The sequence below is a fragment of the Oncorhynchus nerka genome, linkage group LG8 (genome assembly GCF_034236695.1).
Source record: "Oncorhynchus nerka isolate Pitt River linkage group LG8, Oner_Uvic_2.0, whole genome shotgun sequence".
Classification (NCBI taxonomy): Eukaryota; Metazoa; Chordata; class Actinopteri; order Salmoniformes; family Salmonidae; genus Oncorhynchus; species Oncorhynchus nerka.
Genome location: NC_088403.1, coordinates 36,337,681 through 36,351,397, shown reverse-complemented (window position 1 = coordinate 36,351,397; position 13,717 = coordinate 36,337,681). Strand labels below are relative to the sequence as shown.

The 13,717-nt window shown below is 41.5% G+C and overlaps 1 protein-coding gene across 1 annotated transcript; it reads left to right on the top strand.

Annotated features, from left to right (window-relative positions):
- Nucleotides 1-1,206: 1,206 nt before the first annotated feature.
- Nucleotides 1,207-3,553, top strand: LOC115133740 (calcitonin gene-related peptide 2-like). The gene is made up of 4 exons (XM_029667226.2): nucleotides 1,207-1,271; nucleotides 1,610-1,696; nucleotides 2,136-2,270; nucleotides 2,989-3,553. Exons 2-4 carry the CDS (start codon nucleotides 1,626-1,628, stop codon nucleotides 3,161-3,163), a joined length of 381 nt encoding a protein of 126 aa, XP_029523086.1. The 5' UTR covers nucleotides 1,207-1,271; nucleotides 1,610-1,625; the 3' UTR covers nucleotides 3,164-3,553.
- Nucleotides 3,554-13,717: the final 10,164 nt, after the last annotated feature.

The following is a 13,717-nucleotide window of genomic DNA, read 5'->3' as shown; positions in this document are numbered from 1 at the left end:
ACCTTTCGTTACAGACAGAGGTACTCCTCAGTTTCATCAGCTGTCCGGATGGCTGATCTCAGACGATTCCACAGGTGAAGAAGCCGGATGTGGAGTTCCTAGGCTGGCGTGGTTACACGTGGTCTGCGGTTGTGAGGCTGGTTGGACGTACTGCCAAATTCTTTAAAAAGACGTTGGAGGATGTTTATGGTAGGGAAATTAACATTAAATTCTCTGGCAACAGCTCTGGTGGACATTCCTACAGTCATTATGCCAATTGTGCGCTCCCTCAAGACTTGAGGCATCTGTGGCATTGTGTTGTGTGACTAAACTGCACATTTTAGAGTGGCCTTTTATTGTCCCCAGCACAAGGTGCACCTGTGTAATGATAATGCTGTTTAATCAGCTTCTTGATATGCTACACCTGTCAGGTGGATGGACTATCTTGGCAATGGAGAAACACTAACTGGGATGTAAACACATTTGTGCACAACATTTTTGAGAAATAAGCTGTTTGTGTCCATGGACAATTTCTGGGATCTTTCATTTCAGCTCATGAAACATGGGACCAACACTTAAAATGTTGCGTTTATATTTTTGTTTAGTATAGTTACTGTGGTTCCTTTCACCGCTTAAATCATTCCCCTCCCACCAGAGTGGGTTGTGGAGCGTGTGGACTATAGGTACTGCAGACTAGGTAGTGGGATGGAGGAGAAGTGGGTGACATGATGAGGTATTGATAGTACATACTAATTCCTACACTCACCAGTAACTACATTTGAAAACGAACTGGGGGTGAAACCTAGCTCCTGAACCCTTTATCCGCAATATTGTAGTTGTTATCCCATAATTTTGCCAAGCGATTACCTCCATTATTGGAGAAAAATAAACTTTCTGCCCTAAGAACTTAATGCAATATTTTGATGTAAAATGTATGTGTGGTTTCCGCCCCGGCTGTGTTGTCTCCCCCAGTGTGAGTTTACAGCAGACCAGTCCAACCACAGTTCGATGACGCTGATGATGAGAATGACGAAGATGATGTTGTGTGCGTGTGTGTGTGCGTGTGTGTGTGTGGAGTAGGTGACTCTTGCTGTGGATTTGAGTTTCTTTCAGTGAACCTCATCCCTGCTAATGGAAACGCAGGACTATATTTGGAGGGGTGATGTCACAAGTGGTTGACGGTGAAGCCTATATCTGTGTGAGAGTGTGTGTGTCTGTGACAGTCTAAGAAACCACTGACAGTAGCAGTGTCTGTCTTTGGATCCACTGGCGATTGGGTTTAACTACTGAGGGTGAGTTAACCAGACCATTAGAATGCATATTGATCTGAGAGAGATGGAGACCAGGACACTACACTATACTATCCCAAGTATTTGTCTCTCTTTTCCCTGTGTGGTTGAGGGTAGGCTGTTGAGTGGCTTGTCTGTTTTGTGGTCGTTGGTTTGCATGCTTAGCTGTTCTACAGAACTTTGGCCGTTTCTGCTGTCATTCTATTCTAAAGTGTTCTAGTAGCATAAACTGAATACTTGATGGGTGAGGGTTACACTATTCACAGGCATGTGCATCCCTCTACTTGTGTAATTCAACAGTGTGTGTGATTATTGACTTACCATCTTTTGTTTTCGTGCAGGGATCCCGCGTGCACGATGTATTACCTGAAGCTGCCCGTGTTCCTTCTCGTGCTGCTGCCATGTGTCGCCACCCTCCCTAGCAACAGGTGAGAGCGCAAAGCTGCCTCAGTTATTTCCGTTATTTCTGAGTGTCACTTCTGTGATGTACAGTTACAAGTGTCGTCCAAAGTTCAATTGACACTAGGAAGTGGGTTTAATTTTGCAGGTGAATTAATCACTCAACTGATATAGCACCGGTTTTAAGTTGTACGTAATTTGGCACATCCATCTTGAACAGTAAAAATCAATTAACGACGTGGGTAGTCTAACTCTACAACCGGCTAATGACATTGATGAGATCATTGAGATGAATATCCATTGCAATCGTGACATCCGAGAGGTCGGGTTTTGTCCTGCCAAGGCAGAGACAGGAATATGTGAATCGTGGCCACTCCATTGCGCCCTCGAGAATTGAGATTATGTTTTGAAGTGGGCATCAGTCACCAGTCGGAGTGACGGTTTGGCTCTTTCCTCATCCTGATTCAGGTACTTCACCTCATCTAGGGAGCAAGAAAGCGCGCTCCCGGACAGAGAAGGCTGGCTCGTGCCCGGGATCGTCTCCAACCACTACCTTGGCCTCATTGGCGTGCGGCTCCAGAGAGGGCTCACACCTGTCAACAGGTAAGGTTGCACCTTATTATATAAGTTGCACCTCATTTATTGATTTGTTGATTGAGTGCAAATGTTGATAATTTTGCAGACAAAACAATGTAAAATAATCGAGTTGATTAAACTAATTATTATTTAGTAAATGGATCCATGGATTTTACTCAACTTGTCAGTCAAAATATACTAAAATATTATCTGAACTGAACATTTTTGGTTGGCCCAAAATTAACTCTGATTTAAGAAAAATCTAGGTTAGGGACACCCACACATTCATATAGTGCTTTTAACATGCAATGTTTTCAACCTATATATTTGACACACATTGACATAAACATGTTTACATTGTGCATGTTCATTTTATACAGTAATTATTATTCAACATGTCCTCACCTGGGATTTGAACTAACAACCTCTTGGTTCACAAATTCCTATCTTCCTACTATGCCGCCATCTATAAATGAACATGTGTGAAATATGTAGGTAAAAAACATTGAATGTTAAAAGCACTGTGTTTGAGAGTTTTCTCAAGTTAGAGCTCAGTTTGGGCACTTTGACTATTAGTATCATATAGTGGCTATTTTTATCCACTTACTATACAGTATGTCTGGTAGGCCAATACATTTGCTATATTTTCCTGATCTCTACCACTCTATAAATGTTTAGATAAGTCATGCATAATTTGTTCGACATATTGGATTCATTGATTGCTGTCCTCTGATAATCCCATCAGCCACCACATGGAGAAAAGGAAGTGCAACACGGCTACCTGTGTAACCCAGCGACTGGCCGACTTCCTGACCCGCTCCAGCAACACCATTGGCACGGTGTACGCCCCCACCAACGTAGGCTCCAGCACCTACGGGAAACGGGATCTTCTGCAGCCTCGCAGCTATATGCCTCTCTAGTGATGCATGGGTTCAAAGCCCACTGATGTAGGATATGCTCAGCTGAAATGACCACACCACCATGTAAACAACAAGGATGGTTGTGTATCATTAACTTGAGCTTTTCTTTCTTTTATGAACTTCAGAAAAAAAAACAGTGCCTTTTGGTATAGAATAATAATAAAGAAGTATTTGTTACACAAATCAGACTAGAGGCTGATGAGATTCTAGTCTCTGTTCTGTGAGCCCAGCTGGTTCAACTCAACACTAACCCCACCACGGCATGTGAATTAAAAACAAGTCAAAAGTAAACGGGTGCAGAAGGCATATAAAATACAAGTTTTGTCCTTCTGTTTGACTGTTGTGTAGGTTATTTGTTTTTGTAATAAAGTTGAAAGATTTTTAAAAGTCGCTGGTTTCACCGCACGTCATTAATAGTTTCAGTCATGCAGATACAATGTTGAGCTCTTTGATAACTTAAATAAAGCATTAACTTATTAACTTAACAAACCAGTATGCTTATGAATACTCGTAAATGCTTTATAAATTATAATTAAATGGTGTGCTCATGAATGAAAGGCAACATGTAGACTCAATAAGGCATATACACGCAGGCATACAGTATAATACATGAGTTACTCAACAGATACATGTACTTTCAGGTATTGGAGGGGAAAGGTGTGACACTACATTAATTAATCTGTGTTTGATTAATACCATTCCCAGTGCGAGCAGAAAATTACACCTGTATTCCACTGCTTTTTAACCCAGACATGAGAGGATATTTTAAAAAAATAGCACAGAAGTTAATTTAGCTGATGATGCCATACACAGACCAGCCATTAAGCCCCCAAAACATGGCTGACACTGTGGGATAGGGTTCAGAGGTGTGTCAAGCTATTCATATGAATAACAAGCATATAGCCTACCTCTAGGATAATGTACATCAAGAGTAGTCAATTAGACAGGGGTCATTCACATCGACGGAGATGTTGTTGATGCACTGCAATACTGATTTCTGATGAGAGTTGTCTACCTGTGACAATACCACAGATGACATTTTGAACTACTCCATTAATCTCTCTCTCTCTCTCTCTCTCTCTCTCTCACACACACACACACACACATACACACACTCTCTCACACACACTCTCACTCACCATATTACTTCCATTTAGAGATCATTACTTGCTGCTGACAACAAGTTGGACATGTCTTTTAACAGCATTCCAGAAGAAAAGTAATAGGCCCTTCCGAATAGCTCATAGAAATGTTGTAGATAGGTATGAGGTCCAGAAATGAATAAAACACATCAATATCACAGCAGGGAGGGATAGAGTATGCATGAGTGAAATAACCAATTCAGTGTGGCTATAGCACCTTCAGGCACCACAGGTTGAGCATTCGTTTGTCAAATATAACCATAAGTACAGAGATGACAAGTACAACCTTTCCTTTTTAGGCCATCTTTGCGTCAATGGCCATAATATAATGAAAACATCAAGGTCCTCAATCAAAATAATACAGATATTGATTTATATTCAGATCCCCATTAGCTGTTGAAGAAACAGCAGGTGTCCGTCCTGGGGTCCACACAAAACATAGAACATGACAAAATACAGAACACTGATGGACAGGAAAAGCAACACAAATTTAAACTAAGACTATGACTAAAGAACAATACAACTCCTTAAAAAAAGAAGAAGAATAAATAGTACTAAGAATAGTGTGTGTGTGTGTGTGTGTGTGTGTGTGTGTGTGTGTGTGTGTGTGTGTGTGTGTGTTTCTTGGGGTGTTGTTTCATGTGTTGTTTTTTTTAAACTGATTTTATTGCTTGCCTGAGTTGCCTGAGGTGAAAAAGAGAATTCCTTGTCACACGGAATTGTCACATCTGTTTCACCTGTCTTTGTGAATGTCTCTTCCCCACTCCAGGTATTGCCCATCTTCCCCATTGTCCTGTGTATTTATACCTTTGTTCTCTGTTTATCTGTTGCCAGTTTGTTTGTTCATCTAACTTACCAGCGTTTTTCTCATTGCTCCTGTCTTGTCTATAGTTCCTGTTTTTATAGTTTTCCCTGTTTTGACTTTTCTGCCTGCCCTGAGCCTGCCTGCCGTCCTGTACATTTGCCCTACAACTCTGTATTACCGACCTCTGCCTGACCTGACCCTGAGCCTGTCTGCCGTCCTGTACCTTTGCCCTACAACTCTGTATTACCGACCTCTGCCTGACCTGACCCTGAGCCTGTCTGCCGTCCTGTACCTTTGCCTGCCCGTGTTCGATTGAATAAACTTTTGTTACTTTAACAGTCTGCACCTGGGTCTTACCTTCAAACCTGATACATATAGTCATTGCTCTATACAGTACTGTGCATCTCCCAGCCTCTGTTCCGGACTTGGGGACTGTGAAGAGGCCAATGACTACGTGTGTTGTGGGGTATTTATTGGTTTTTGAGCTGTGTGTAAACTTGCTGAACAGACAGTACTTTCAGCACGTCAATGCTTCTTATAAAGACCAACAATGAGTGATGCAGTCAATCTCTCCTCCACCAGAAGAGACTGACATGCATGTTATTGACATTGGCCCTCCATGTACATTTGAGGGCCAGATGTGCTGCTCTGTTCTGGGCCAGCTGAAGCTTTTCTAGGTCCTTTTTCGCCATTCCTGCCCATACAACTGGGCAATAGTCAAGATACGATCAAATCAGAGCTTACAGGACTAGTTTGGTTGCATATGATGTTTAAAAAGCAGAGCATGTATTCAGCACAGACAAACTTCTCCCCATCTTTACAACAATATAATCAATATGTTTTTTATTTATTTTACTAGGCAAGTCAATTAAGAACAAATTCGTACTTTCAATGACGGCCTAGGAACAGTGGGTTAACTGCCTGTTCAGGGGCAGAACGACAGATTTGTACCTTATCAGCTCGGGGATTTGAACTTGCAACCTTTCGGTTACTAGTCCAACGCTCTAACCACTAGACTACCCTGCCGCCCATAACAGTTTACAATCTAAGGTAACACCAAGAAGTTTAGTCTCTTCTACTTGCTCTACAGCCACATTATTCACAACCAGATTCAGCTGAGGTCCAGTACCTAGAAAGTGATTTGTGCTAAATGCAATTCTTTAGGTTTTAAATACTGTTTGTTCATGCCAAATTGATTCCTAACCACCCATTATAAAACTGACTGCAAATATTTGTTTAGGGTTTTTACTAGCTGTGGGTGCTGACGTGTATAGTATTGAATCATCTGCATACATAGACACACAGGTTATGTTTAACGTTAATGGTAGATTATTTGTAAAAATTGAGAACAGTAAAGGGCCAAGACAGCTCCCTTGTGGAATACCACATTTTACATGTTTTACGTTAGAGAAGCTTCCATGAAAGAAAACCCTCTGTGTTCTATTAGGTAGATAGCTCTCTATCCATGATATGGCAGATCATGCAAAAACAAAAAAATAGAACAAATGACAGTCAGTATCTTATTATCGATATCTTTCAACCAATCATCAGTCATTTGTGTCAGTGCAGTACATGTTGAGTGTCGTTCCCTATAAGCTTGCTGAAAGTCAGTTGTTAAATTGTTCACAGAGATAGCATTGTATCTGGTCAAACACAATCTTTTCAATGAGTTTGCTAAGAACTGGCAGCAAGTTGATTGGTCGGCTGTTAAAGCCAGCAAAGGGAGCTTTACACATTTTTGGGTACCGGAATGACTGTAGCTTCCCTAAAGGTCTGTCGACAAACTTTTCTCCAGGCTCAGAATAAAGATGTGGCAATACAGTCCGCTATCTTCCTCAGTAGCTTTCCATCTAGGTTGTCATTACCAGGTGGTTTCTCATTATTGATTGACAGCAATTACTTTTCAACCTCTCCCACACTAACTTTATAAAAGTCTAAATTACAATGCTTTTCTTTCATTATTAGGTATTTTATGCATGAAAATTATGGTCTCAGTTTGTTGTTGACATTTCATGCCTACATTTGCCAACTTTGCCAATGAAATAGTTCTAAATAAATGTGTCAATATCAAAAGGTTTTATGATGAATGAGCCCTCAGATGCAATGAAAGATTGAAGTTGAATTAGTCTCTCTGCCCATAATTTCATTTAAAGTACTCCGAAGCTTTTTTCCGTCATACTTTATATAATTTATCTTAATTTTATAATAAAATGTTCAGTTTAGTCCCGTAATTTCTCAATTTACAATATGTCTTCCAATCAGATGTGCAGCCAGACGTATTCGCCACTCCCTTTGCTTGATTTCTCTCAACCATACAGTTTTTCAATTCCTTATCAATCCAGGGGGCCATAACAGTTTTAACAGTCAGTTTCCTAATAGGTGCATGCTTATTGATAACTGAAAGTAAAAATTTCATAAATGCATCAAAAGCAGTGCCGGGATGCTCCTCATTAGGCACATCAGGTTACCAAATCTTATTTACATTCAACATAGGAAAACCTTGTTTTATGATCTTCTATACAATGTTTTAGGCTCAGCATTTGGAACCTTGGCTTTTCTGGATATAGCCACTATATTATGGTCAATACATCAAATGGGTGTGGATACAGCTTTAGAACAAAGTTCTGCAGCATTAGTAAAGATATGATCAATACTCTTGTATGATGTAGTTCCTGTAATTTCTGTAAACACACTGGTAGGTTGATAAAAGCTTTATCTCTATGGATTGTTTGAGCTAATTCCATTAATACTGTTGATAGTGTAGCCTATTACTCAAATTGTATTTTTAAAGTTTTTTATTTCACATTTATTTAACCAGGTAGGCCAGTTGAGAACAAGTTCTCATTTACAACTGTGACCTGGCCAATATAAAGCAAAGCAATGCTTTGCAGTCTATTACGGCAGGAATCCAGTGATGTGGGGGGGGGGCAGTCAGATATGCTGGATAGAGCTATTCACTGGATAGAGCTATTATAACCTACCAGAGCATTTACAAACAGAACAGGAACTATATCTTCCAAGTTTATTGATCATATCTTTACTAATGCTACACATAACTGTGTTCTAAAAATAGTGTGGATGGAGCAGAGAGGAGAGGCCCGTTCATTATAATGTCACATCAGTAGCACTTCACCCTTCACCTGTGTTATACTCCCACAGCATAATTATACCAGGCAGCTAATGGAAATGTGTTTTCCCATCTAATGTCAGATCACTTCTCTTTTAATAATCCCAGCATTTAAACAACACCCCAGACTCTGACATTAGCCCTTAATCAAACATGTAACAGCAGTCATGGATATCTGGCTGGCTATTATATCTCACACACTGTTTTATATCTCTCACATCGCCGTGAATGTCTACACAATTCCATATCAGGAGGGTCAGAGGTTACGGTCCCTTGTCACAGGGTAATTAACATGCTCGGCACATTAAGTCGATTCTACTCTGTCTGGATGTAGAAACGTAAGTCTGTTTAACTCTGATTTGTATCACTAATTGACACATGGGCACACTCATAAGAGTATGACGTCTGATTGGTGATGAAATCTGGTGAGATCTTTCCTTCTGTCTGAACTCTGTAATTGTTTCCAGGGCCAAGAAAAACATTTCATGTACTTGAAGAAACTTTCAAAGTTCTTGAAATGTTCCAGATTGACTGACCTTCATGTCTTAAAGTAATGATGGACTGTCGTTTCTCTTTGCTTATTTGAGCTGTTCCTGCCATGTATACCACCCTACCTGGTCACAACACAACTGATCAGCTCAAAACGCATTAAGAAGGAAAAAATTCCACAAATTAACCTTTAACAAGGCACACCTGTTAATTGAAATGCATTCCAGGTGACTACCTCATGAAGCTGGTTGAGAGAATGCCAAGAATGTGCAAAGTTGTCATCAAGGCAAAGGGTGGCTACTCTGAAGTATATCAAATATAAAATATATTTTGATTTGTTTAACACTTTTTTGGTTATTACATGATTCCATGTGTGTTATTTCATAGTTTCCAGCTATTCCAGCTTCAACTTCGTCTCATCTGCTCTTTCTATAATTCCGACCCCATTTTTGGGCAGTCCAAGAGGAAAAGCAGATTTACAAAGGCAAGAGAGGGGGGATCCCGATGAGATTAAGGCAAAGAGACAACCGGCCACCTCTTCCCTCCATTCTACTGGCCAGTCACTTGAAAATAAGATGGATGATCTCCGATTGCGGATTTGCTATCAACAGGAGTCTTGACACTGCAACATTCTCTGATTTTCTGAAACATGTCTTTCGGATAAAATACCCTCCATGGCTGTTCAATTTGATGGATTTTCCATTCACTGTGCAGACAGGACAGTGGAGTCGGGGATATCGAGGGTAAAGGGGTTTGCCTCTTCATCAACAACAACTGGTGTGCTGACTCAAGCGCAGTGGAAGTGTCGACCCATTCACCTGTTCACCCATCTTGGATTAGTCAAATGCCCGACCCTTTCACCTCCCACGGTCTTCAGCTGTGACTGTTCTATACATTCCAACTCAAGACAAGAAAAATAACAAGCTGGCAGTTAACAAACTGCATGAGGCTAAAGCCAAGTAGGAAAACATACATCCAGAGGCTGCTTTTCTGATTTCCTACGATTTTAATTCCACGTCATTAAGACACGTAACGCCCAACTGCCTTCGACAAGTTTCTCTCGCCACTAGGGGTGATAAAGTCCTAGACCACTATAATTCTACTCACGAGCAAGCATACTCTGTACTCCTGCTTCCTATTTACAAACAGAAGCTCAAACAGGAATTACCCATGACTCGCTCCATGGAGAAATTGTCTCCAGAATGAGATTATGCTACAAAACTGCTTTGCTAGCGCTGTTTCGGGACTCCGCTGATAACAACGGCAAACAACAACCTAACCACCTCCATATCCGGCGTCATTAGGAAATGCATTGGCGATGTTGTCCCCACAGTTATGGTTTGCTTCTTTCCTCATCAAAAGCCCTGGATTACCACTGAGATTGGTGCTAAACTAAAGGATAGGTCTACCGCACACAGGGCTATCGCAGACAACCCTGAGGCTACAGCTGAGGACAGGAACTAGTACAAAAGTCCCGCTATGACCTCCACAGCGAGCAAAAGCACAAAATCGGAATAAGGTGGAACCATATTACACAGGCTCCGCCGACCACCGCATATGGCAAGGGCTACAGTCCATTACGGATTACAAAGGATGACTCAGCTCTGATCTGCCCAACGGTGCCTCTCTACCAGACGAACTCAAAGCATTTTATGCACGCTTTGATAATAACAACATCATGCCGGATGTGAGGGCTGCCACCAACCCAGAAGATTGGGTGATCTCACTCTTAGAGGCTGACGTGAGTCTTTAATCAGGTAAATACCCGCAAGGCCGATTGTATTCCAGGGCGCGTTCTAAGAACATGAGCAGAACAGCTGGCAGGTGTATATTCACGGGAATTTTCAACCTCTCCTTTTCCCAGTCTGTAATGCCTACATGTTTTAAGATGACCACCATCATTCCTGTTCCCAAGAATTCTAAGGCTTCATGCCACAATGACTACCACCCTGTAGCACTCACATCTGTAATCATGAAGTGCTTTGAGAGGCTGGTTATGGCACACATCCACTCCATCATCCCAGACACCCTAGACCCACTCCAATTTGCATACCGCCCCAACAGATCCATAGACAATAAGAGGAATACCTATGTGAGAATGCTGTCCATTGACTACAGCTCAGTATTCAGCACCATTGTCCCCTCCAAGCTCGACACAAAGCATAGGACCCTGAACACCTCCCTCAGCAACTGGATCCTGGACTTCCTGAATGGCTGACCCCAGGTGGTGAGGGTAGGCAAGATTACCTCCGCCATGTTGACCCTCAACACAGTGGCCCCACAGGGGTGTGTGCTTAGTCCCCTCCTGTCCTTCCTGTTCACCCACAACAGTGTGGCCACCAATGACTCTGATGACACGAGGGTGGTAGGCTTGATCACTGGCGACGATGAGACAGCCTACAGGGAGGAAGTCAGTGACCTGGCATTGTGGGGGCGGAACAACAACCTCTCCCTCAACGTCAGTAAGATCAAGGAGCTGATCGTGGACTACAGGAAATGGGAGGGCGAGCACGCCCCCATCCACATTGACCGGGCTGCAGTGGAGCGGGACGAGGGCTTCAAGTTCCTTGATGTCCAGATCACTAAGAACTTAAAAATGGTCCACACACACGCACACGGTCGTGAAGAAGGTGTGACAGGGCCTATTCCCCCTCAGGAGGATGAAAAGGCTTGGCATTGGACCTCAAGTCCTCAAAAAGGTTTAGAGCTGTATCACTGCTTGGTATGGCAATAACACTGACCTCTATCGCATGACGCTACAAAGGGTAGTGCGGACAGGCAAGTACATCACTGGGGCCAAGCTCCCTGCCATCCAGGAACTCTATATCAGGCGGTGTGAAAGGAAAGCCTGGAAAATTGTTAAAGACTCCAACCACCCAAGCCATAAACTGTTCTCTCTGCTTCCGCATGGCAAGCGGTACCGGTGCATCAAGTCTGACACTAACAGGATCCTGATCCTAGCTTATATCCCCATGCCATAAGTCTGCTAATTAGCCAACTGAATAGCTTACAAAATGGCTACAGACTTTTGACCTTTGTATTTTAGTCTTATTTTTGCACTGGAACTATGCACACTCACAAGGCCCTACACACTACACACACTGATACTCACACATAAAAACACTCACTCCATAATTTTCACATACATTTATAATACTGACTCTACATTTACCCACTTACATACAATTATCATATACACTCCTGCTACTCTGTTTATCATGTATCCTGATGCCTTGTCACCGTACCCTTATACATATCAATCCAGTATCCCCGCACATTGTAAATGTGCTGACCCTGTATATTGTATGCTTAGTTACTTTATCATGTTCTTCTTATTTCTTATTTTTATATCTCATCTTTTCTCATGTTTTTGTTCTACCTTGTTATTTTTTGTATTACATTGTTATTGATAACTGCATTGTTTGGGTTAGAGCTTGGAAGAAAGGCATTTCACTGTACTTGCGTATGTAACATTGAAAAATGTCACATGTGAAGTGTCCCAAAAAAAACGTTTTCACATGATTTCACATGCTTTTTCCCATAGGGGGATTACCAGCAACCTGAATGTCTTGCTACGCCACCAGGTGAGTGGCCATTACAACTTCACATGTGACATTTCATGTGAAAATGTGTTTTTGGAACACTTCACATGTGGCACTTCAAATGTGACATTTCACATGTGAAATTGTGATTTTCCATGTGAAATATTTTTTTTTCATAAAGGGGATGCTAGCAACCTGAATTTCTTACCACGGCACCAGGTCTGTGGCCATGACAAAGATCGGCAACAGATTTATTGTCAAGAATACATTTCTGCACTGCTAAAGGTTGCCTAGAATTAAGTCAATAATTGTGTGATTATCTGACAGCACCAACAAAAAAGTAGCAGTACGGGTCAGACGAAAAGCCGTTCAACTGACGTCAGCTTGCAGGCATATGGCCTGCCACAAGGACTAGCAAGAGCAAAATGAGCAAAACCCTCCCCTAAACCGGACGGCACAATTGTGTGCCTTCCTACAGAGGTTCCGGTCAGCTGTGACCCAGGCCATAGTGGCACCTCAGCACTGTGCCACTTGGTCAGTACCATTAAGGGTACATGTGCAGATAATCAAGTATAAAGGTACATTTTCTGCCCAATATATTCGATATAAGGTATGTGGGGCAATGTACTGGTGGGGTTCATTAGCATTTTGGTCTAAAATATGTTTGTGCCATCCATCAGTGGAAATATTGTACCAGTTTAAAGGGTGTATCGTTATGTTGATGAAAGTTGAGCACATATTTTGACATGTTAGTTCTTCAATTGGTGTAAGTACTTGTGACAATCCAGAGTTGCACTGTTAAGAAGTTCCTATGCATTTTCCTGTAGCTTAATGGCAGCTGGTACACACACACTTAATGTTTAGTTTTCAATAACTTATTTTCTAACAGTTACAAGTGTGTTATTGTAAAATTCACAGTAATTTACTGTAGCTAACCTGTCACTCACTGACCTGATGGTGTAGCCGAGAAGTTGTTATTACAATGACATGGTAACTATCTATAAATTAAATTTTGGATGGGTGTTTGGTATCACATGCACTTATGTCAGCCTTTAACAAAGCTGGAGAACTAACCATGTTCAAGTTTAATGTTCATGAACAGAATACAACAGAGCAGATTAACTGGGACAAAATTCCCTCTCATGGGAGACCAAAAAGAGCCAGCTGAATGCCACATTAATAAGCCACACCTGCAATCATCTGATATGCTGTTGCTGCTACACTGTAATTCTCAAGGTATTTTGAACTCTAACGCAGGTAGATTTTTTTGGAATAGTTTTTCATGTGTTTTTGCATGTACATTGAGTGAATAGTTTATGAAATATTATGCTACACAAAGATAAGTAATTATTTTCTAAACTAATCCAATCATTGAATTCCTGCACCCGTTACTGAAATGCATAGAGACAGGAAAATAACCTCACACTCAATGTTAACAAAACAAAGGAG

Bases quoted from the DNA above. Each gene is read 5' to 3' on its own strand.
- LOC115133740 (XM_029667226.2), top strand. From the start codon at position 1,626: ATGTATTACCTGAAGCTGCCCGTGTTCCTTCTCGTGCTGCTGCCATGT. The intron at 1,697-2,135 runs GTGAGAGCGCAA...ATCCTGATTCAG, and splicing joins GCCACCCTCCCTAGCAACAG to GTACTTCACCTCATCTAGGG. The intron at 2,271-2,988 runs GTAAGGTTGCAC...TAATCCCATCAG, and splicing joins GGGCTCACACCTGTCAACAG to CCACCACATGGAGAAAAGGA.